Source organism: Hyperolius riggenbachi, chromosome 8 (genome assembly GCF_040937935.1).
Source record: "Hyperolius riggenbachi isolate aHypRig1 chromosome 8, aHypRig1.pri, whole genome shotgun sequence".
Lineage (NCBI taxonomy): Eukaryota > Metazoa > Chordata > Amphibia > Anura > Hyperoliidae > Hyperolius > Hyperolius riggenbachi.
Window position 1 is genome coordinate 133,312,661 of NC_090653.1, and position 25,409 is coordinate 133,338,069.

At 42.1% G+C, this 25,409-nt stretch overlaps 1 protein-coding gene across 5 annotated transcripts in view; it reads right to left on the reverse strand.

Moving 5' to 3' along the window:
* The window catches only part of PAK3 (p21 (RAC1) activated kinase 3), a 293,331-nt gene that overhangs the window by 96,573 nt on the left and 171,349 nt on the right, over window positions 1-25,409 (reverse strand). For all 5 annotated transcript variants that reach the window (XM_068251115.1, XM_068251116.1, XM_068251117.1 and 2 more), the window contains exons 2-3: window positions 14,453-14,649; window positions 5,113-5,213 (exon numbers count right to left, since the gene is read on the reverse strand). In XM_068251115.1, coding sequence (XP_068107216.1) covers window positions 5,113-5,213; window positions 14,453-14,627 — 276 coding nt within the window. In that variant the 5' untranslated portion in view covers window positions 14,628-14,649. The remainder of the gene's footprint in view (window positions 1-5,112; window positions 5,214-14,452; window positions 14,650-25,409) is intronic.

Here is a 25,409-nt window from a genome sequence, read left to right on the forward strand (position 1 = left end):
GCATATACAGATACTGAAAGAGTCAATTCACGTGATATAAACAATCTTGAGCAAAACAAATTCTTAATGCAATCATGCCGATTGGTGTACTGTATTTTCTATAAAATGGAACTCTTCAAACTGAAAATCCTTTGTGCAGCTGTTCTCACTGCAGCTGGGCACCTATCCATGCTTAAGGACTTCAAATTGTGTTATTTTTCAGATACCAGAGCTAAATGTCTACCCTACTTCCTGTGAAATGGAGAGTCTCGCCTCATCATGCAGACACATGGTTTCTTCTGTAATGGTGGAACTCTAAAGGTAGTCTTCCACTTATTTTTCCCTACTTTTTGTGTCATATGATCACATCTGACTGACTTACCCACAAGCTGAAACCAGAGAGAAGAGAAAGCAAGCTGTATTGCAATTACAAGCACACTGAACCCATGAAGTGAAGCAGGAATTTTGTCCAGTAGTTTGATTGATTATGCACGCTGCTTATATTCCATTCTCATCCTACTTGCTATTAGAATTTGCCTTGTTCAAGTTTGGTTTTAGATGGAATTTAAAAACCATCATTAAAAAACAGTGTAAATCTCCACAGCCTGACACTGAAGACCTGCCACAATAGAAGCAGAAACATTGTTTTTGTTCTGGTCCAGATTATGTCTTTGTTTAGCTGTAAGCAGGCAGTGACAGTTCATGCACACTTGGTTTGGCTGAGCGACATGTACCATCCAATGAAGATGGGAGGGAAAGGAGAAGCAGGAGGTTCCCTGCTGCATATGAGGACAAAATAATCAACCAATAAATTCTGCTTCACCTAACTGCTTTATTAGAGACGTGATTTACCAGGCACAGAAAATGAGGAATGCCTAAAAGGCATCAGGTGACCCTAGTAGTAGAAGCTGTCACTTTAAGTACCGACAGACATATATTTCTGCTGGCAGATGGACCACCATCATCTCTGGTGAAACTTAGATCTTTACCAAAAATCAGTCTCCTGTGATGGGCTCTTTGGGCTGAGCTTCATGTAAGTGTTGAGTATATATGGTACCATAATCCTGCAGTGAATGAAAATTCTCCATTCACCATCGCACATTCACAGCATCAAATCATTTCTGACCAAGGTCTGTGTGTTGAAAAAGCTCTGCTAGGCACTGTTCCAATAAGCCCACACCCCTTTTCAGTATTGAAACATTACAATCAAAAAGCTCCCCTAAATCTATTGATTAATGGATGTCTTTGCTATGAAGAGAAAGAGCGGGTGTGGAATTGTGGGATTAGCACAAGGTCCTTCACTTTCATTCCCTATGGATAGGAGGTGTGTGGCCCAAGGAAATACCCTGCTTAAATTCAACCAGGCTGATAGCCAATTCCCGGGGTTGGATTAAGAGATCTGGGAAGGCTCTTACAGATAAACGATCATTCCAAGGCTGATAATAAAGGGCTACCTTATGTCTGTAGACAGGTTGAGCTATGACCAAATTCTTCATTCTTAACACAGGTTGTAATAGCAAAGCACAGTGGAAGATTGATCAACCTACACAAACAGAAGTAGCTGGTTTGGAAATGCAAAGCAGTAGGATCAACCTAAGTGCACTGATAAATGCCCAATATGTTTTATTAAGGCTCTTACACACGTGCAACTTTTCTGCAACCAACCCGACAACATAACTGACCGCACAACCAAGCAAGCAATTGCACGACTTGTATTTTTCCCGCACCAACTAACTGAACAACCAACTGATTTGCATACTGACCACACAAGCAGAACAGCAGACTGCACAATATGGCCGCATTCAAAACAAGTACAAGTCGTTCAAACGACTTGTACACAAACGCCAATCAGCCCAACAGTCGATCTGCCTGTTGGATTGGGCAAACCGTCTGTTATGAGTCGCTCGACTTGCCATTTATCACACGTACACACACCCAACTATCGTCCAACAGACCAAGTTTAGACGATAGCTGGACGGGAAAGTTGCATGTACGAGCCTTTACAGTTGGTGGCAACCCTTTTATTGCTCCTGTTACCCAACTAACCAGAAGTGTGCTGGACAGGTTTGTCTGTTTGAAAACAAATGACACACTTTTGTGTTCTGAATGCAGACAATAAAGCTAGGTATATATCACATGCTAGGTGACACTTGGCCAAGATGGCAGTCAAGGACTGTCTTGAATGAGAGTCTAGTATGTCTGATGTTGTATAAAGATTTGGCATACTGGATGTTAAACTACAGTGTCACCTGGCCTCAACCATTGTTCCCCTTCTTGGCCCGCTTGCCGAAAAGCCACTGTATTGTCTTCTGCACCATCCTCCCTAATGTAGAGTCAATCTACAATAGGCAAAATAAGGACCAGCTCACAATGGCAGCAGTGCCGATAAAATAACCATCAAATAGTATTAAGCAACATGGCCACGTTCAATAAATGTGAATGGACTTGCCCGTCGACCACTCCAAAGTGTATGGAGACAGATTTCCAACTTAGTGCCACTATGTGGGACGGAGTGATCGGGTAGTGGCAGGGAAGAGGCAGTGAGCACCGCTCTGCACTGTTTTTGTTGTGAGCAACTCTGACCATTGACCACCTATTGGCCTTGGTTAAGAATTTGAGGTGTGCCAGTGAAGCACTGGACTGGAGTTTCCCAGTTCACTGCCAGGTGATGTTGCCAGAGAAGCACAAAATCAGAGCTCAGCCCAAGCAATCCATCGCAGTAGACCAGGTTCACTTCTGAGATAATTTTCCATTCAGCAAACACAAGATGTTTCTAGCAGCAGATTTGATGGTCACCTGAAATGGACAGCTGAAATATTACATCTAGTCAAAATATTATCTCTACAAGAACCATTATGTTGTGAAACGCCCAAAATACTCTTTGCAGCACATGCAAAGAAAATATTCTACCTACAAAGAAAATATTATTTTTAATTAATAAAATAAAAGCATATTTTATATTTAAGATGATGTGATTTTGTAATGCTGACATGCGTTGTATGGATTCTGCAATGTGGATTTTAAATAGGTCTCTGTGATGTCTGTGCACTGTCCATTTTTTCTGCATTTACCCAGGTCAGGCGCTGTCATAAAAAAGCAGCAGGATAGCAAGTATAGGGAGATACTGACTTCGGTGTATAGCGATGCTGTGGAGATAAGCCTGTTTTTGCAGTGATGGTGCTCTTACAAGCCTAAAAATATATAATAAACATAATAGGGGATTTCTCATATCCTCTGATGAAAGCCATGTGATTGGAGGCAAGCTACACCCTGTGCTTAACCATTAACCACAGGCTTGGGGGAGATTGTGAACACACTTCATTGCAGTTATCAGACTTGCTGACATAAGCTATTTCCAGGCTACTTATTTTTCCACCAAATAGTACTCTGTGTAAGGAGGAATTTGACTTAAAGGAGTTCTTTGCATTTTTTAACAAACCATAAGACTACACAAAGCTTCAAAAGTAAAAAGATGCTGACAGTGTCACCAGTTTTCTTGGATCATTTTATGGCATTTTGAAAGGATATGCTGAATGGCAGGGTTATGCAATCTTACGTAATGCAGACCCAAATTCAAAACTTAGGTACACTGAAATAATACAGGGACGATGCAGACATTGGCATTGTAATCAAGCAGCACCTTTTCAGCGCTGGGGCTCTAGGAAGAGTATTCCAGTGAATGTGTCTTGGTTTGTGGATGAACTGTATGGAGAAGGTCCACTAAGTTAGGGCTAATATTCTATGTTGATCATGGTGTGCCATGTTGCGTAGATTTGTTGCCAGCAAGAACATTTGTTGTGACTCGGCAAGTGTTGGCGCAACAGTATGATGATCGGCAAGCAGAGAGAAGACATCGATAAGTAAGTTTAGTGTTAGATGTAGAAGCAGCAGTGGGAGTGTTAGGTGTAGTGGAAGTGACGTTAGCATTAGAACTGGCAGTATTAAAGCTAGCGTAAAAGAAGCGGTAGTGTGGGGAGTGTTAGAAGTAGCAGTAGTAAGGTTATTGTAGAAGTAGCATTAGTGTGGAAAAGTTGCAGTAGTGAGGTTAGTATTAAAAAGAGCTGCAGTTTAGGCACAGCGGCAGTAGAAGGGATAGTGTTAGATGTAGCGATAGTAAGAGGTATAGTGTTAGGTGCAGTGGCAGTACAAGGGTTAGTGATAGGTGTAGCGAGAGTAGGAGGGAAGTTTAGCATTAGGTGTAACAGCACCAGGAGGGTTAGTTAATGTGAGAGAAGCAATGAGGAGATGAGTTTGGCATTAGAAGTACATGATTAATAATATGTTATTGGTACTTAATATCATAAAATAATACTATCGGCTACTCATGCCAAATTCGTTAGCGCCTATACTAAATGAACGCATCCAAGGTATTCTTTAAAATATGAACAACACCCGATAGTGCTGGTGTGTTCAAAGAGTGGCGAAGAATGTTGGTCTTTTCTTGATTCCTGGAATTCTGCTTCAAAGACGTAAATGGAGTTTAGACTGCTTTAACAATGAAGGCATAAGCAATAAAGCTGTGCATAGGGTGGGGACTGATGTCAGCAAATAAACTTCAGTTCCCCGCAGTCAGCACAATCTAACATGAATCATGATTGCTTGCTTTCCTTTACTGCACTTTGCTCATTGCTATAATAAAATTAGCCAACCCCAGGCTCCAATACAAAAGCAGCCTGCATTTCTAGAATGCTACCAATTTCTTAACATTTTCTCTCCTGGTAATTTGACTCACAACATAACAATGGGCATTAAATGGAGAAAAGCTATTCTTTACAATAAAGATGCTACCTTCTAAAATGGAACAACATAATACATCTCTGTAATATCTCTGCTTTCAATAAAACTGTCACCTCTACTAGAACCTACTGTATGTACTTTTCCTTTGTGCACGTAATGGAAAATAGAACTGTGCATTAGTAATTGTTCCTCCTGTTTAAAATAAAGCTAATACACTCATATTTATGGTAATTATAAAGAGATGTGGTTGTGTGTAAAATGCAGTAATTTAAAGCAGCCAATCAGATTCCAGTTTACTAAAATTCAGGAAGCTAGGAGATGTCTTCTAATTGGTCTAATTCAACACATAATGAAATAATTCTGTCCAAGCCTATGTTGTTTCTCACTAATACTCACAGTGAACTCTCCCGTCACAGCATCAAAGCCAACATGGATGGTGTGTTCAAAATCTGATGGAAGGGAGATTTCCGGGCGTTCCTTTTCTTTCTTTTTGTTGGCTAGGGACAAAATGTTGTGAAAAAAAGTTAGTTTAAAAGCAGTCCTAGCAAGCACATAGGTAATGATACAATACAGCTTTCAAAGTGGCCTGACTAACCCAATAGCAGAGCTGTGGAGAGGGTACAAAATTCATCAGACTCCGACTCTTCAGTTTATGAAACCACCGACTCCAGGTCCCCAAAATTGCTCCAACTCCGACCCCTCAACTCCAACTCCTTAGTCTAATACTTACCAAGGCTGTGGAGTTGGTACAAAAATCATCTGACTACTTAGTATATCAAACCACTATCGCCGATTCCAGGTACCCAAAACCTACTCCAACTCCGACTCCTCCACTCCGACTCCACAGCTCTGCTTATTAGTAAAATAAATATGTTTATTTTTAATAATCCAGCAATTTCTTGGGCATGAGAGGATGCTACACCTTTGAAAAAAGCACAGAGACAAAGGGAGCCTAAACAGTGCAGTAAATAATGCGTATTTGTGTAATAGGAAAAGATAGGTCACACTTGGCATTGCCGGAAAAATCCCGCTAAAATGCACATAATGTTTTCCAATGCACAATCGAAGTGCACTGGGAGCACTGTGTGGTTTTCCACCATGATCAAAAAAAAGCTGACACTGCCGAAGGAACACCAGGCTGGTACAACAGACGTACACAAGTCCCTCCCCTCCAGAGACTTGTGTGGGTCTGTGTACCAGCCTGGCGTTCCTTCGCCAGGCTACCGGGAGTAGCGGGGTTGGTTGACACTTAATCTTGAGGAGGCCGTCATTGGTTACAGTGAAACATGTAGGATTCTCTGGTGTTCTTTGGTCATGCTGCCACGCTTTTCTCAAAGACCTTCTGTAGATGATCTGTATATATACCAGCCTGGTAACAATATATGTGGTGCCTCATCACACGCTGTTTGCAATAGCTTCATGCACGCTGTCATAAACTGCCATCATGCTGAGCTGCATAATATGAGCATTGCTTCTGCTGCTACATGCTGCATAACATATACTTCTGCAAGTGATCATTGCTATTCTGTTTGATATACATCCTGGCAACATATATGGATAGATACTGTATCTATCTAACTGACAACGTATATGGACTGTGATTGGGTCCTTTGATGATTTTGCTACCTGATATATACCTAGCTAACTGTGACAGCATATATGGAGTGTGATTGGGTCCTTTGATGATTTTGCAGCCTTATATATACCGATCTCACTGTGACAATGTATATGGGCTGTGATTGGGTCCACTGAGGAATACCATTTATCATACACGGATGCTTGGTATACATGGATGTCTGTTGATTGCTACCCCTGATCTGTGATAGGGGAACATGGACAGTACTACATACCAAGTCTTAACATCAGCTCACTTTTAATATCTGGATTTTTCCTCAGCGTGAAGTTTATTTCCTGACCACTTCAGGTGTACATGAGTTACAGCTTAAAATGAACTTGGTGATTATTCCAGGTGCACTTTAGTTTCAGAGTCTGCTATTTATTTCTCCCCATAAGAGGACTGCAACCTCTACATATCTGAGACGGATTTGCGCTGTAGTGCCCAATTTTATGATATATTATATTTTTTATAATATTTATATGTACCGTATGTATGTTGTTTGACCTTAGCTACTTCCAAATGTGGTGAATAATATCTAAAATGTAATAGTAAAGTGAATCACTTTGTATGCACCCAAGAGCCAACCTTTGTTTGTCTATGTCCTATCAATATTTCAATCATCATATACTGTAACTAATAAATGCAAAACTAGTAGATTTTTTGATCTAATCTATTAAAAATATCAAGAATGTGTCTACCTTAAAGGTTTCAGTAACACAAAAAATTTTAAAATTCAAAATATATGTGTACACATGGACATAAAAAGGGTAAATTAGTAATATGCACTATAAATTACTTTTTTTCTATGCTGTCCCTTACAATAGGTAGTATTACTCTGAAATCTCTGAACCTCTATGTGGCTGTTTTCAACCAGTCCAACTCCTCAATGGAGAATCTCAGGATTTGCTTTATTTACAAAAAGCGCCCAGGATGGCAATGGCACAGTCCAACTGTAGGAATAGTTGCCCACAAGAGGGGAGGCTAGCAGGCATCTTTGCATAGGAAACTAAGAAAAAAAAGGAAACTTTAAGAGCTGTCAGGGTAATACAGTAGAATCCCTTTATAATAAACTGCAAGGAACCGGGAAAAGTATTTTACTATATCAGAAGTTGTCATACTCAAGCAAATACGTTATACTATAGCACTGTATCTTAATCCAGTCAATAATTGGATGTCATTTTTTCTTTTCAGTGCATCAGGCAGTGAGCACAGGCAATGTCTAAGCTAGATCAAATTGTACTGGTATTACCAGTTAATGCAGGTACAGTACTAATAGGGTGTTCCTCTGTCCACCATTTCTGTGCAGGCTGGATGATAATGTAGTGTTGCAGCCATGCACAGGCAAGTCACAGATGACAGGCAATTCCCTCAGTAATCAGGCAACAGCTTACACAGGAAGCATGGGTCTCACTGGCTGGTGCTTTTTAGGTAATCCACACAGGCCCAGAGTAGTGTGCCGATAGCAAGCAGGCTACAAGTGGCTGCCAGCCTGCCCACCAACCATGGGTCTCCGACTGACTTATGATGCATGCGCCTGCCTACTTTCCACTATAGCCGGATACAGAATACTGCACTGGCCAAAAACAGGTTTACTATAACAGAAGTTCTATTATATCAGGGATTTACTATACCAGGCGTTACTCCCATATACTTATAACAGGCTTGGCTAGGATCTGGACACTTAGTTTACTATACCCAAATGTTTACTATATCAGAGTTTACTATAACAAGATTATACCGTAATAGCTGCTGTAAGTGACAGCGACAGGTGACACAAGTTATTGAAAGTGCATTTTACTCTGGGACAAATGCCCATCTTATACACAAACAGGTACTTTTACATTTTGCAATTCAATTTTCCATAACTGGAAGCAGTGGGATAGCAAGGATGAGGATGACTACCTAAGGCTTGTACCTTCACACACAAGGTCAATGGCGGCAGCTCAGGATCCAGTTTTTATTTAACGTTTCAAAGCATTGGCTAATCCATATTTATGTGTTACACTTCCACTTACATAATCTAAATTTTTCAGTCGGCTTCACTCTAACAATGTTTGCTCTAAAGATAATTCTGAAAGAAGCTTACATATACAGTTTGCAGGCGAGCATTTCAGCCAGTGCAGCTTTACGTAGAGCTCTAAATCCTGGGAACACTGACTTCATCACCCTTCTCCCCAGTGATCCGTAAATAACCCCCAGTGTGGTTGGAAAGGCAATTCCAGGCCTATTTCCTCTGGGCCCTGTACAGTCCCTTGGCACGTGCAGGCAGACTGAAATATAAGCTCTGCTAATGAAAAGCAGCCCAGTAACATTACACTTAATGGCAGATACCCCAAATTGTTAAAACATGTGGGTATGATTTACAAGATAACAAGTAACACTAAGAATACTGTGTTTCATTGCTTAGTCTGGAGCGATCCATTCCTAGGCATTTCCTCTCTCGGAGTCTGTTCCACATCACAGTAATTAAAGGTGCAGTCCCAGCCACTCAATTTAAAATAGATTTAAGACTTTCCCTTTTCATTCTATCTGTGGCTTCATTTATAGGGGTCTTATTAGAATCATTTATATGACTTTGCTTGCCTCATAAGAATTCTAAAAAGTTATTGTTTTAGCTACTAACTGTTTTCATGTCTAAACATGGTTTCTGTTTAGAGAATACAACATTGTTAAAATGCAATTAGTTAAAGTGTGCATTGAGAGGAAGTTATCAACTGTGCCATCTCAACCTTAAAGGGAACTAGAGGTGATATGGAGGCTGCCATATTTATTTCCTTTTTAAACAATACCAGTTACCTGTGTCTCCAATATTTTTTAGCCATTGACCCTGAACAAGCATGCAGCAGATCAGGTATTCTGACTCAGGTTTTACTGGATTAACCATATCCTTGTTCCAGGGTTTTGACTCAACGCCAGATCAACAGGGCTGCCAGGAAAATGGCATTGTTTACAAGGAAATAAATATGGCAGCCTCCACAGTCCTCTCACCTCGGGTTCCCTTTAAACAATGCACATTGCCTGGCAGCCCTGCTGATCATCTGCCTTTAACTCTTTTAAAGGATCCATCCGAAGTCATTGAAAATAAAAAAATCCACTTACCTGGGGCTTCTTCCAGCTCCTGCCAGCCGCCATGTGCCCTCGCCGCAGCTCCACTCACCGCCGGTGTCCCTGGGTCCCCTCCAGCGCAGGATGTCCACTGCGCCTGCGCGAGCGGCTCTCAGAGTCACACTGACATCATCCGGACTGTACTGCGCAGGCACAGTGAGCCGCATCTGGACTGTACTGCGCGACCAGTGAGCCGCATGCTGGATTGCAGGAAATGCCGACCCGGAAGCTGACCTGGCATCTCTACTGGAGGGGACCGAGAGACAACAGAGCTGCGGTGAGGGCCCAAGACAGATGCAGGGGGCTGTAGGAAGTCCCAGGTAAGTGTATTTTTATTTTTAAAGTGCTCAGACGTTCCCTTTAGGGTGTGTACATACTTCCAACTTTACGTCTGATTGTCGTTTAAACTGGTCATTTAAACGACTAAAGTGCAAACAACAAGTCGTTCAAACATTCTGTACACACTGACCAACAAAGCGGCAAATATCCTAATTTACATGTCATTTAACTAACTTGATATTGAACAATGGACTAGATTAAACGACTGATCAAACCACTGTATGTTTGAACGTCTATTAGTTGGACAAACAACTAGAAGTCTTTTGTACACACGTAAGGACCTGAGAGTCGTTTGAAGACAGTTGATCCAACTGATCCGCCAAGCATATTGGGAAAGCTGGCTGTTATCAGTCACTCGAGTGCGCGTACACACGGCCAATTTGTCGTTCAAACGACAAGTTGGGCGACAAGTTTGGCGGAAAATCAGGACATGTGTACGTACCTTTAGCCATAGAACCTGAACAAGCATGCAGATTAGATATTTCTGACTAAAGTCAATTTGGATTAGCCACATGCTTATTTTAGGTGTGTGATTCAGACACTACTGCAGTAAAAAAAACAAAAAAAAAAACAGCATGACTGGTACTGTTTAAAAGGAAATAAATACGGCAGCCTCCATATCCCTCTCACTTATACTTATCAGAATCAGAATCAGAATCAGAATTTATTATCGCCAAGTACAACCGGTGGATTGTACCCGGAATTGGTTTTGGCACATACAGGGTCGTTGTTGAAGAGACAAGAAATAGCATACAGTTAAGCATGGCAAATACATAGGACAAGCATACATAGGACAAAAAAACATTACAGCTTGTGCGTACAATTAAGCAGAGTGCAGCATCACATGCAGTCAAGCATGGGTCATACGTATAAAATATAAAAGCAAAAATAAAAAGCAAAACAGGGCATTACAGCACACACGTACATTTAACGTAAATACAAAACACAGCACAGCAAATACATTGATAGCAGGGACAGAAAAGAGTGGGACTGGAGGAGCAGCCTGAGAGCTGATATGAGCGCTGCCATCTTCGGCACTGGACGCTACACAGCGACACGCTCCCAACAAGACAGGTGCACCGATTTGTCCACGAAAGTAGAGAGAGCGAAAGTGAGAAAGCAACTGAGAGAGCTGTGTAAAGTGAAAGAGTGTAAAGGAAAAGGCTTGGTGCCCGGTCTGGGCTGGTCAGGTCCAGAGTCCATTAGATGATGGTTGCAGGCAGAGGGGACCTGGTTGCAGGCAGAGGGGACCTAGTGGGGTGATCAGACATGGCCGCAGATTGAGGGCTGAATGTGGGGGTGATCTCCATGGCAGTGGCCTCACCGAGGGAGGCCTGGCCTGCGGGAGAGCTCAGAGGAGAGGAGCTCCTCCACGTGGGTGGCCCACCAGGCTGGAGTCGGCGGAGACTGCCTCTGGAGTGGCCAGCGGAGCCACTCTCGCACTGGGGATCTCCACGTGGGTGGCCGAGCAGAGATGTCTGGCAATGCAGCGGGTGTTGGAGCAGCCAGCAGTGCCCGGAGGTCACCCTTGGGCCCGGGAGGGCAGGGCCAGCGTCGGTGGGGACGGGCAGAGGCCCCGCAGCAAGGCAGACCCGGAGAACGTACAGTAGGCTCCCAAACAGCTGATCCTGCCTGCAGAGCGGATGGTGTCCTGATGGTCCGGGGGGCAGCGGCGGCAGGTCAGCGGAGCTCCGTGCAGCTAAGATCCATGCTGCACGTGGGCTCACCAAACAGCTGATCCTGCCTGCAGAGCGGATGGTGTCCTGATGGTCCGGGGGGCAGCGGCAGCAGGTCAGCGGAGCTCCGTGCAGCTAAGATCCATGCTGCACGTGGGCTCACCAAACAGCTGATCCTGCCTGCAGAGCGGATGGTGTCCCGATGGTCCGGGGGCAGCGGCGGCAGGTCAGCGGAGCTCCGTGCAGCTAAGATCCATGCTGCACGTGGGCTCACCAAACAGCTGATCCTGCCTGCAGAGCGGATGGTGTCCCGATGGTCCGGGGGGGGCAGCGGCGGCAGGTCAGCGGAGCTCCGTGCAGCTAGATCCATGCTGCACGTGGGCTCACCAAACAGCTGATCCCCTCCGAGCAGCTCACCGCTTCCTTGCCTTCCACCCGCGGTCCGTGGCTGTTTGCGGGGCCAGACTGGATTCCACCGATGCCCTCCGCCTCTTACCCCAGCCCAAGACGAGGCAAGAGGTGAGTGGAGGGAAAGACCTCCTCAAAAAGAAGAAAAAGGCCGGAGCCCTGTGGCCGAGGCGACCGAGTCCGGCGCCATACTTACACTTATACTTATATATACCTTAAAGGTAAATTCCACTTTTGTTATGAAATTGCAGTAAATGCTGACAGAGGCTGCACCAGATGTTGCAATTTAATCTAAATATAACTGATCTTTTAAATTTACAGCCGGCTACCAGATCTAAAACTGACAGGATGCTCATACTGCACTTCTTTGCAATTATGGCTACAGTACTTTGTAGTACAGAATGCTCTTAAAGCGGATCCGAGATGAAAAACTAAATATAACAAGTGACTTGTCTATATATCTTATCTAAAGTTTAGATAGTTTACACAGCAAATCTATCTTCAAACAGCTTCAACAGTATATTAATATTTTTTCCTGTGATACAATGGGAGCAGACATGTTTTCTGCTTGTCACTATTACACAAATACACACACAGGCAAGCTTATCTGTATCTAGGCATGCTAATCTGCATATTCTGTGAAAACTCCACTCTTATCTCCTCCATTACACAGGCAACTGATCTGTATCTGCACTGCAGCTCTCAAGCCGCATCTACACGATACAATTCTTTGAACGATTCGATTACGATTCTATTTACGATCCGATTAAATCCGACATGTCCGATCGGGATTCGATTTGATTTAATTCGATTTGCCATTGTTTTGCAATAGCAAATCGAATTGAATCGAATCAACTCCTGATCGGACATGTCGGATTTAATCGGATCGTAAATAGAATCGTAATCGAATCGTACAAAGAATCGTATCGTGTAGATGGGGCTTCAGATTGTGAAAACTCTGCCTCTGAAATCTATAGCTAGTAACACCTTTTTCACCTGCCCAGACTGAAATCCCACAATCCTTTGCAAGCGCCAAGGCACTCTGGAGAAGCTGTGGGTGTGGTTTGTTTAGTTTATAGGAAATTAGGGTATTAAAACAAAACAAAACAAGTATTTGGCTTGAGGAATGCCCTATAAACTATATGTAAGGAACACAATTATGCAAGGAGTAAAAGTTCATCTCGGATCCACTTTAAACTCCCACCTGACTGTATAATTCGATGCACAGTGCAGGAGTTATTGCTACTCATTTTCAACACCTGCTCGGACATCTGGATCAAGTGAGTAGAAGCAAATGTTGACACTTCTAACTGCCTGTTTCTGATAGAGACAGCTTTATTTTTTTCTCACACATTAAAAAGTACACAGCCGAATGAAATAATGATTGCCGTTAGTCCCTTTAAATACAGGGTACGGATTGTTTTTTTTTTCTAAAGGTAACCTTGAACTAAAATAAAACATATGAATAGCATAAGATAGCCACTGGGATAGCCACATAAGATAGCCACTGGAACAGGAAGCAGTCAGGCATCGCTACAGGTCCTTGGAGGAAGGACACCCACCCAGAGGAAGTATGAGAAGCACTGCTACTCATACACACTCAGCATACTGTACTGCAGGAGCACAGGATGGGGGGCCACTGAACACCACTGGGAAGCTATACTGGGGAGGGGGGCTACATCTAGCTACCTATACAGTGGGGGTCATCTGGCTACCTATACTGGAGACGCCAGGTCAAACAATCGGACTGTATACATTCTGGGTACTAAGGGCTGCTTTAGACTATTACAGAATAGTTTCAAGGCATGAATTATCACAGTTGTAACAAAAACAGAAACACTCAGGAGGGTCGAACATTTCTGACTATGTCATGGAAACAGGAAAAAGTGTGGCAAACAGACACCAGAATCCGTTTTTTTTTTTAAGTAATTGTACATAAACAGTTGGATCCAACTGTTCTATCATGTTAAGTGTTGGATAGAGCGACCAATGTGGTCGTGTTTACTTCTTTATAAACAGGGTGCTGCTAAGGTTTTTGTGGCCCCAAGCATCAAGTGATTTGTGTCCCCCTCCATGTGTTCCTCATGGCCCCAATTCAGCACTGAGTCTCACCACTCTCCTGCCAGCCACTTAGCTCCGGTCACCATGGTTACTTCTGGCCAGTGCCTCTGATGTCATGAGAGGTGCCGGGCCAAAAGTCACCATGGTGATAAGACGCAAAGCCTGCGGGAGGAGAGCAGTGAGATTTAGCACTGGGTCAGGGCAGGCGAGTTACATCAGAAAGGGCTGTTGGCAACTCGGTTTATAAATAAGCCCAAAATTCTGCCCTCATCTTCCCATCACACATTCACAAGAATACAGATTTTAGCAAATTACGACTATCATGCAAAAAAGATCAACACTAAATCATTGAAGACTGGAGGTTCCCAAGGACACACTGGTTGTCTTTTGTGCCTGATTTAAACCACATGATCCTCCCTGCATGTTTAATATTGCATGGCAATTTAATCCAATCAGCAAATGAGATGAAACAAAGAGCATGCCACAGAAGACATAATGTCTTGTCTAATGTCATACACTGATACTTTACTTTTATCCCCTCCTCCTGGGAAGATAGAGCGCAGCCTGGCTTTCTTGTTCTTCTCTTCGGGTGCCATAGGGAGTGGTTTAGAGCAGTGATTTAATGCTGAAGAATCACGGTTATTACTGTTCATTCTAAGAGGGGGGGCTGGAGGTTTCTCTTCAATATCCACACTATCGGACATCTTCAGCAGTCCTCACAGCCTTCTGTCAAAAAGAAAGTAAAACAGCAATCAATACTCAGACATCTTAAAATCAAGTATACTGTACACACATACATGTTCCATTAATCAGTATTAAAAGGAACGGTTTTAGTCAGTGTTTGCCCATTGTAAAATCTTTCCTCTCCCTAATGTACATTCTGAAATGTATCACTGGTGGTGACAGCTTTAGTACTGGCAGGTGATCTGTACGGAATGGTCATTACTGAGCGGTCTATGCACAGAGGGAGATATTGTTTACTTCGCAGTTGGAAAAAGCTAACATTTCCAACAATGCAAGGTTCACAGACAGCCAACTGTTAGGACCATGGTCATGACATCACACTGTGGGAGGGGTTTCACCACAATATCAGCGCTACAGACACCACTGATGATCTTTTTGAGAAAAGGTAAAGAGTTCTTGCGGGAAAGGGGTATCAGCTACTGATTGGAATGAAGTTCAATCCTTAGTTAAAATTTATCTTTATATTTGGTGATAACTGACATTTTCTGAATAACATATTGTTAAAAAACACACATCAAGGAATGTACACTGTAAGACTCAGCCTCTCTTTAAAGAGGAACTCCAGTGAACATTTTACTGTTGGCAGGTGATGTAGCTGCTGCATGGTTTTTGGCAGTTGGAAACAGCTGTAAACAGCTATTTACCACAAAAGTTTGAACTTTTCATGTGGGAGGGGTTACTTGTGGGAGGGGTTTCACCGAAATATCAGTCGTACAGCGCCCCCTGATGGTCTGTTTGTGAAAAGGAATAGATTTCTCATGTAAAAGGGGGTATCAGCTACTGATTGGGATAAAGTTCAATTCTTGGTCGGAGTTTCCCTTTAAATCAGGGTTGTGGAGTCAGAGTCTGGAAAAATGCATTGACTTTGATTCCTGATAAATTTAACCTTTAATTAAAAGAGAAAATATGATAAAATGTTCTATTTCTCAGATAATAGTAATCATAAATAACATACTGTGTATATATAGCAATAGCATTGCTTAGTCCACAAAAATGAAATAAACTAATCAAAAGAAAGTTACTTGTGCTGCTGCAATAAAGCAGTCACTGCATTTTTAAAATCAGATACACATATCTGATTGTGACTGATATATCTGATGTGTACACAGGAATCTTTTATATATAATAAATAACATCTTTGCTGTAAGAATAAAGCCTGATGTGTAGTTGTGTCACTAAGAGGGATTGCCAATGAGATGCACCCCCTTTGCTCATGAAATCTACGGTATTAATTTGACATGTTAAATTTGGGTTTGGTGACTACAAATTAAGTTACACAGACAGTAGTACTGTACTTTACATACTGCAAGCACTCCCTGCAGAGCTGTAGTGAATCCACTGAGAATGTTGCTCACATTGAACCTAGAGGTGTTGTCTATCACCGGTAAACCTGATTCAGATCGTGCATGAAGAATGTGTAATAGAGGAAGAATACCCTCATTATCCTGCAGAGCAACTGCAAATCTGTCTTAAATGTACCCACAGTTATATTGCCTAGCACCTGATTGACTGTTGATTTGTTCCCGTGTGCACCCTCTACATGTACTCTTACCAAGGACTAATTTTGATTTCTATTTCACAGCTATACTACAGCTATATCCTAACTTTGATTAAAATGCATCTCTGGTGTACATGAAAAAAAAAAACATAGAGATATGCTAATGCTTAAAGGTTAGACTGTTCCAATGCATTGTCTATTTAATAAGATTCACTGGAACCCCGTAACAGTTGGTTTCTGGTGCAGATATCTGCCCCATTACAGAAAATGGGTGTTGCCTTTTCTGTAACAGATACAGAAAAGGTAGAGTCCTTTTTCTGCATGGTGGCAGGGCTACACCCTGGAACCCGGTTGATATGGGGCTCCGGTGAATCTTATACAGGCGAAGTGCCGGGACATTCACATTGGCAATGACAGGCACGAATGGCTAACCGGGTAGAGTGTCAGCTCCTTGGCCAGGAAACCTCTCCATAGCAGGGAAGTGCAGTACAAGGGCAATCAGTAAGAAAAAAAAAATAATACTTGGCCAGCTGATGTTCCTACAAGAGTTGGCTACAAATGACAGAGGATGCCTTTGTAAAAACCAGACTGTCACCCAATCAGATTATAAACAATTTTGTATGCAATAGTTATCAGAGGTCTTTGCAAAGCCTCACACACGTGTACAAGGACTGTTGCAGCATTGATGCAGAAAGGTTAAGGAGTGAACTAAGGGGTTGCCCAGAGCTTGGACAAGGTGGTCCAATAGTCTGGATCTATCATTGGCGTATTGGGGGAGGGGGCATCTGTGCACACACTAGATTCTCAGCTGAGGTGGCCCAAAATAGCTGCCTTGCCCAAGAACCATCTAATACAGAGATGGGTAAAGCTTTTTGAATAATGGGCTTCAATGAGCTTTAAAATTAGGGGCCAGACCAAGATCATATGAATGTAGTCGTTTATAAAGTAAACCTGAGGTGACCCAATGACTCAAATATGGACCCCCAAATCCTTTCAGCAGCAACATCATACAGAGGCATAGATGCAGAATGTTGACCTGAGGGCCCCCTACCGACACCCCTCTCTATAAATAGGGGAGCATGGATAAAACAAAGTCTGACTACATGGAAAAGTCAATACACATCTCTTAGCTTTAATGAATAAACAGCAGTCATCACAATCTCACATTCTCTGTAAGACCTATACGCATACTGACCACTATTTTAATGTGCCTTTTATAAACAAGCATTTTACTAAATATAAAAAGGTGGGGGGTGAAATCAGTATGCATTGAAGAAGTGGATCTTTTGTATGACAAATGATGTTCCCAGTGAGTAACACAGGAGGTCGTTCTGTGCCTTTACAGTCCATCAGAAGTCCTCTAAACAGATTCAAGTCATGTTACTGTGACGCACAGACAGGAGCAGCAGAATATCAACACAGTTTTTGTGGATGAAAGAAAGAAAAAGCTACGTTAAATGCCAAACAGTTACAGAGGAAGTGTCTCATGTTCACTGGGAAAATAACATTTCTGAAACTCTGAGCTAGCTTTTAAAGAGGCACTCTTTCCAAACCTTTTAATCTGGTCTAGGATCGGCATTCATCTTCACTACACTTTCTATGTTATATGTCATGAATAACAGGAGGCAAACGGGAATATCTCAAACAGATGCATAAACAGAAAAACAAACTGAGCATAGGCTCTAATTACTTCCAGGATTGTTAAACAAAACCTAAAAGTGGGACAACTGAGGTAGAAAGTTTCAAAAAGGGACTGATAGGAGTTATGTTTGACTACAAAACAAATTGGCTAATGCTGCAATGAGGAAAACATGCAGGCTGCTGCAAAAAAAGCATCACATGATCACCCGAGCAGGAACTGAAAAAAAAAAAGTGTAACTTGATCTCACATGCCACAAGGTTATTGGTTATTTTCACGATTACAACTTTAAAGTGAGAGTGAATTCCTCAATACAACCCCCCCCTTCCCCCACCGCCATGGATCCCATGGACTATCAGGCTGCCTCTAACTAGCCTTAATGTGGCCATACAAAGTTCAGATTATATGGCTGTATTTAAGCTGATTCAATTGAGGTAGAAAGTTTCAAAAAGGGACTGATAGGAGTTATGTTTGACTACAAAACAAATTGGCTAATGCTGCAATGAGGAAAACATGCAGGCTGCTGCAAAAAAAGCATCACATGATCACCCGAGCAGGAACTGAAAAAAAAAAAAAAGTGTAACTTGATCTCACATGCCACAAGGTTATTGGTTATTTTCACGATTACAACTTTAAAGTGAGAGTGAATTCCTCAATACAACCCCCCCCCCTTCCCCCACCGCCATGGATCCCATGGACTATCAGGCTGCCTCTAACCAGCCTTAATGTGGCCATACAAAGTTCAGATTATATGGCTGTATTTAAGCTGATTCAATTGTTTGGGGCAGATCTGTTTCAGATTTTTATGCAAATCACAAAGTGAAAGTAAGTGCACACCAATTCTTATGCCTATATGCCAAGACTTTGGGGTACAGCCAGGGCCGGCGCTACCATAGAGGCAAAGGAGGCAGCTGCCCCAGGGCCCCAGAGCTTGTAGGGGCCCCCAGTGGCTACAAAAGGAAAAAAAAATTCAAATCGACCTTATAGTTCCTGAGAAAATCGATTTTAAAGTTTCAAAGGAAAAAAAATACACATTTAAAAACCAGCCGACTTTAATGGTTAATAGCAAATCCACCTTAAATTCTAGAAACCCTAAATTTGCAGGATATGTTAAGGAGATTAATCGAAAACCGTGCGCTCCTTTCCTGAAGTAATCAGTACTTTCAAAAAGATCCTTTTTCTCCTTGGTCTCTATGCACTGAGCTGCTCCACATGTATTGGACAAAGGAGAAACTTATTCTAGAAGAAAAGAAGCGCTCTATAGTGCATTACCCAAGGATATATTTAATCGCAATATAAGGTTATACTCACAAGATGTGAGTGGTTAAAATCGCTCATCAGCGGTACAGTCCACCGCTACACTCTCAGGCAGATGGGCAACAACGCGCTGTGGCTACAGCGCGTTGTTGCCCATCTGTCTGAGAGTGTAGCGGTGGACTGTACCGCTGATGAGCGATTTTAACCATTCACATCTTGTGAGTATAACCTTATATTGCGATTAAATATATCCTTGGGTAATGCACTATAGAGTGCTTCTTTTCTTCTAGAATATGTTAAGGAGATCATTGGGAATAAGAGGAAAAAACAATTTTTCAAAAAGACCTTATAGTTTTTGAGAAAATTGATTTTAAAATTTCGAAGGAAAAAAGTATATTTTTAAATGCGGTAAATGTCACTTTTAGTACCTAACGGTAGTGTAATTTTACATGTATCAAAAGAAAGAGCAATACATTTCCTGACAGGGTGGTCTATATGCAGCCGCAGCACTTTTTGCCAGGGATCGCCATACAGCCGCAATATGGCTGTATGAAGATCCCTGGCATTTTTTTCCTATTTTCCCAATTTTTTTTTCTTTAGAGTGTGGAAATTTTTTTTTTAATTATTTGGGGTCCCCCTTTCTGAAACTTTTTAACCCCTTGTCCCCCATGCAGGCTGGGGTAGCCAGAATGTGGAGCTCCGACCGATTTGGGCTTCAAACCCTGACTATACCAGCTGCAAAAAAGGTCCCTTAATGCAAATTTTTGCTCCGGGGTATCTGTTGGGGGGGCCCCCAGGTTTAGTTTGCCCAGGGGCCCCATTGTTGCTTAAACCGGCCCTGGGTACAGCAGCATGAAATTCCATAGAACACATTGCGGTGCAACATCCAAATCAGAAATAGCAGTCCAGTAGATATATCCAAATAAAGAAAAACTCTAGGAGCGAGACGCTGACTTTTTCCAACACACTTCTCATATCGCAGGGTGAAACAATTGTCAACCCTCCTCCCCACCTCCTCAACATTCTGCATGTGTTGATAAGTATATCGGTTTTTAATTGCTGTATTGCCTTTTTGAAGATGTATTGAAGATGTATTGATTAAAGTTTTCCGAGAAGTGTGTAGGTTAAAGTCAGCGTGCTGCTCCTAGAGTTTTTCTTAATTTGGATAAGTTTTAGATTTTTAGCTTTACTCAAAAGCAACTGCAAGAAGTTTTGAATCAGGGTGATACCATTTCTTGGACAATTTAGAAGAAACAAAAGAGTAAGCTTTTAAGCCTTCTCCAGATTTCATTTCTGTATGCCAACAAGATGTCAGGTCAGGCAGCTTATATACACCGGACATTAGATTGTTTTGCAAACATAATTAAATGTAATTTAGATGCCTTAATTACAACCTCTGGAGGGTCTCACAGGGATGTTAGCGAATACATGACAAATAGATAAGACCAGTCTTGGAAGAAGCACTGTCGTGCAAAACGGCCATTAGGCTGCCCGTTTTTGCCCTGCACCCACCACCAACTGCCTCAAACACTAGTAGGAGATACCTTAAGTTGCTTTTTGTCACTGTGTGCAACAGCTATGTGATTGTGACCTATTCACCTGCCACTGTATACAGCATATTACTTGTAATGTTTTGCTGCAAATTGAACACTGAATAAATCCAATACTGCTGCAGTGCCTGATCGTTTATTCACTCAACTTTGTCGATAAATGTAATTTAGATGCCTTAATTACAACATCTGGAGGGTCTCACAGGGATATTAGCAAATTCATGACAAACAGATAAGACCATTTGCATAAACATCACAAAAAGTAACTGCTTTGATCAGTACAAAAGCTTCCACTGTAGCACATTTGATTAATTTTGATCCGGTTAGCTTACAAATCTAGTCAAAATCACCCTGCTCTTTATGTTTTGATGCGACTGCAAAACAATTAATGGGACAATTGCCCCCAGGGTAGGAAGCGGGAATAAAGGAAAGGACAGAAGGGCAGATTTGCCAACCAACACATATCTTTTAAGGCCAAAAAAATAAAGTATTCTGGATGAATGGAAAATCATCTGCCTGTGCATGTTGAGACATTTTTTGAGGGCTGTGGAGTCGAGGAGTCTGAGCAATATTTGGGTACCTGGAGTTGTTGGTTTCATAAACTGAGGAGTTAAGAGTCGGATGACTTTTGTACTAACTCCACAACCCTGGTAAGTATTAGACTAAGGAGTCGGAGTCAAGGTTTTCAGAATCTGAGCAATTTTGGGTAGCTGGAGTCAGAGGTTTCAAAAACTGAGGAGTCAGAGTGCGATGATTTTTGTACCGACTCCACAGCCCTAACACATGTTTTTTGATAACCACTTAAGGTTTTTGGACATAAATCTCACAACCAAATTAGGTACATGGTAGATTCCTGGACGTGAGACTTACATCCAGTACTAAAATCCACCGCCGTGAACGCCGCTCGTGCACACCCATGAACGCTCGCGCACAAATCCCGTTGTGAATGATTGCTGCTAGCATGAATAAAGGGTACCTGGTTAGGCTGCTAGTGAAATATCAGCAGTATACTATTGGGCGCTGGATAATTACAATAGAATATTGGTAAATCCATGAATATTCTATTATCGCTTTGTCTAACTTTCCTTTCACACTAACCCTCCATTTACTCCTAGCACTAACCTACCACTATCTAAGCCTAACTTTAACCCCTCTTACCTACTTCTAATGCTAAGCTATCGCTATTTAAGCCTAACACTAACCCACCCCTACCTACTCACTAATCTACACCTGCAGACTCACATCCGATGAGATAGTGACCCCATTGTCACTATCTCCGTCCACAATCGGCGCCTCCCCAGCACTTCTGCTATATCCTGTGCACCCAGTGCCCAAAGTATTATTATTGTTTATTTGTATAGCCCAGCATCTTCCGTAGCGCTGTACAATGTACAAAAACATACAATAATGGGGAGCATAACAGATCAGCATACTATACAATCAGGACAATCAGTGGTACAAGTACAGATATATACAATTGATGGGTAGTTTAAAAAACATCTATACTGATGGATGTTCATTTGATAAAATACACAAAAACAGGAAAGGGCCCTGCCCTTGAGAGCTTACAATCTAAAACGGTAGTAGGGTGGAGACACTCAATGAGTAGACAAAGGGGTTAGCAGATGAGGCCATGAGCTGTAAATTGCCCACTGGGTGCTGTTGTAGTCAAAATTAGTATTGTGGTCTATGCGGCACCCAAGTTACCAAGCAGCCACAGCCACTCAAATTCCTTGGACTAAATTATTCAGCTAGTCATGCCAATTTAAAGTGTACCAGAGACGAACATTAATAAAAATATTTATACATACTTGGCTCTTCCTCCAGCTCCCTCCGTACCGATCGTACCGTTACAAGCCTCGTAAGTTGGGCCAGTCAGAGTCAGTCAGCGCATGTGCAGTGCAGCTGCACTATCCTCGTCTTGCTCCCGGCTGGCAGTGCCCAGCCTGGCTTGACTGGCCCAACTTATGGGGCTTGTAACAGGACAATGAGGAGACGGAGGAAGAGGGTGCAGGAGCGACTGGTGTGGAGGGGGCAGGAGGAAGCCCCAGGTATGTATAAATCTTTTAAAGATGTATCTTTCTGGGCAGAAAAATATTTTTCGATATTTTGTACTGTCTTGGCTCTTTGTTAATGTTTATCACTGAGATTAAATGTGCAACAAACTGTTATTGCTGGAGCACTTAAAGAAAATGCGCATAGACCAATTTTTAGACCAGTATTGTTCATTCACGGTTGCACTAAGTCGGCGATCTATGGTATATCACATGATAGTGACATGTAGCACTTAATAGATGTCTGGTGATCAGATATTTAGAACATTCTTAAAGTGGACCCAAATTAAAAATACAAGATTTCAGAAATAAAATCTGTTTTCTAAATTCTAATAATGAATAGTAGCCTTTTTTCAGCCTCATGATGACAAATATAAAATATTTTACATTTATTGGAGGAACCCCTTCCTTCCTTTCATATTGCCGGGACAGAATCTGGCAAACTGGTGGAGGAGATAAAAAAACAAAACACAGGCTGCTACTGATGATGTCACAGGGGAGGTGATCTCAGCTTGTGTGCGATTTCCCATAGACAACGCCCCTGTGAGGGAGGGTAGCTGGTAATAAACACACCCATGATCTAAAACCTCCTACTACGCTCAGAAGTGATGGCTGTCACCTGTATAACCCTAGTTATGAAAAAGAGAACAGTGAAAAGCATGCAATGAAATGCTCATAGGCTTGAAGAAGTGTTTATTTATCTTTGTATGTGTCAGAGTGGTGCAACTAAATATTTTGAATTAAAAAAATGTTTGGTTTGGGTCCGCTTTAAATGTATAAATCTTTTCGGTTCTGGCAACTCAGCGAGTCGATAGCGACTGTGCCTGTGCGTCCCGCAGGAACCGAAAATGGGACTCAAGGAACCGAGCGGGCCACCGGGTACTGAAGGGGGGAGGTAGGTGAGTTAAACTGGCTTTTTTCAATTACTTTAGATTCCCTTTAATGAATAAATCTAATAAAATGTCAGAATGAACTAGCTTGTCCCTCTGTGACTAGCAGAACAAGTCTGCTGATATAGTGGAGTTTCCAAACCATTTCTGATGTAATTCTAGAAAGTCTGCCCTAAATACCAGTGGAAATTACTATACAAGGCACCTGACTTTCTTCACATTATATCACATATTCAGCATAAATTTCAAAGTGTAAGTCAAGCTTTCTCAACCAGGGTTCCCCCTCAGGGTTCCTTGAGGTCTTTTCAGGAGTTCCCTGGCATTTTCCCCTCCCGTGACAGTGGTGGGCTGAGAAAGTTTCAAAAGTACCACTTTGGCATCTCTGCCTTAAATGGTGGTGGAGAGGGGGTGGTGGAGGTATAATACAGCACACTGTAATAGTAGATGCTGTAAAAATATTAAGGAAAACACTAATAAAAACACTAGATTAGAGAGACAGTATAATGAGGGGCACTATAATAGGCGCAGTATAATAAAGAGTACCGTTAAATGGGACCATTACAATTGTGGGAGTTATAATAAGAAATGCTATCTTGAGCTACTATGATAGGAATCACTTTAAGAAACATAGAATGGGGGCTTAACAACAAGGCTTTAACAACGAACAACCCCTTTTAAAGCCCACATCTTCTACAAAATAAATCTCCACTTCCCCTGCTGATGCAATGGATCCTTGAGATTCCAAAAATTATTTGAGGGGTTCCTCCGGGGTCAGAAGGTTGAGAAATGCTGGTGTAAACAGTCACAGTATTGTTTATACTACACTGACAAAAAAAAACCTGGTACTATAAAACAAAGAAATCTGGTGTTTGTTTTCACTTTGTCACTTATACTGAACTAAGTCAAACTGCAGTTAGAAGTCCTTTTGAAGCATTATTACATAGTTAGCACAACTCAGCAGTAATGAATAAGGTTAAAGAATTAGTATAAAGCAGAGTGCCTATAGCGCCTCATAGTTGTAGGTGTTCACTATCCACTCACATGATCAATTCTGTGAGGGATCTGCTGTGTCTGCATGAATGGAAAGCGTGCTACTATTGACACACTTACACGTTTCCTTTGTCTATTGAACATGGAAACAAAGAATCATTTATCTAATAAATGAACTATTGCAGGCTGACACGCTAGGCAATTACCGGTGTATTTATACTTACAGATCTGTTTGTGACTCCATTCCAACAACTTATTAGCAGGCAGTGTGGTCACACAAAACACACCTCACTGCTCAGCTGGCCAAACTTGCCAGGCAAGACTGAGGCTTCCCTCGAGTGAGAAGGGAAAGTTCCACACAGTTTATTGTCATCAAAACGAAAGGCAGCTTTGAAAAAAAAAAAATGAATAATAATAAACAATAAGCATACTGGACAAAGTCGTAGTATAACCTAAACTAAAAATTGACGAAGGGTCTGATCACAAACTGACTGCTGATTGTTGGAATTTATTCAGACCTTCACATAATATTAACAAACATGTGATTTACACACGACTCAAGCTAATGGGGATGAGCTCACCAGAAAGAATTAAGTTTTGGGTGACTAGATTCTGCGACTGGAAATGTAGTAGCGTTATCTATAGCAACCCCCCTCCTGCATGTTCCACTGCATAAGGAAGGGGGCTGTGGCAGCCTAGTAGAACTAGTGAGTGGGGGGGAGGAACAAGACAGGTGCTCCACTGGAGTCAGTGCATTATTATAGGGCACCAGTGGGGAAGGGGGGGGGTGGTCAGAACTCTTGCTATGAACATTCTATGTTGACCCGATTGTGAGAGGCCAATTTTCTTGTTCTTCTTTTATAT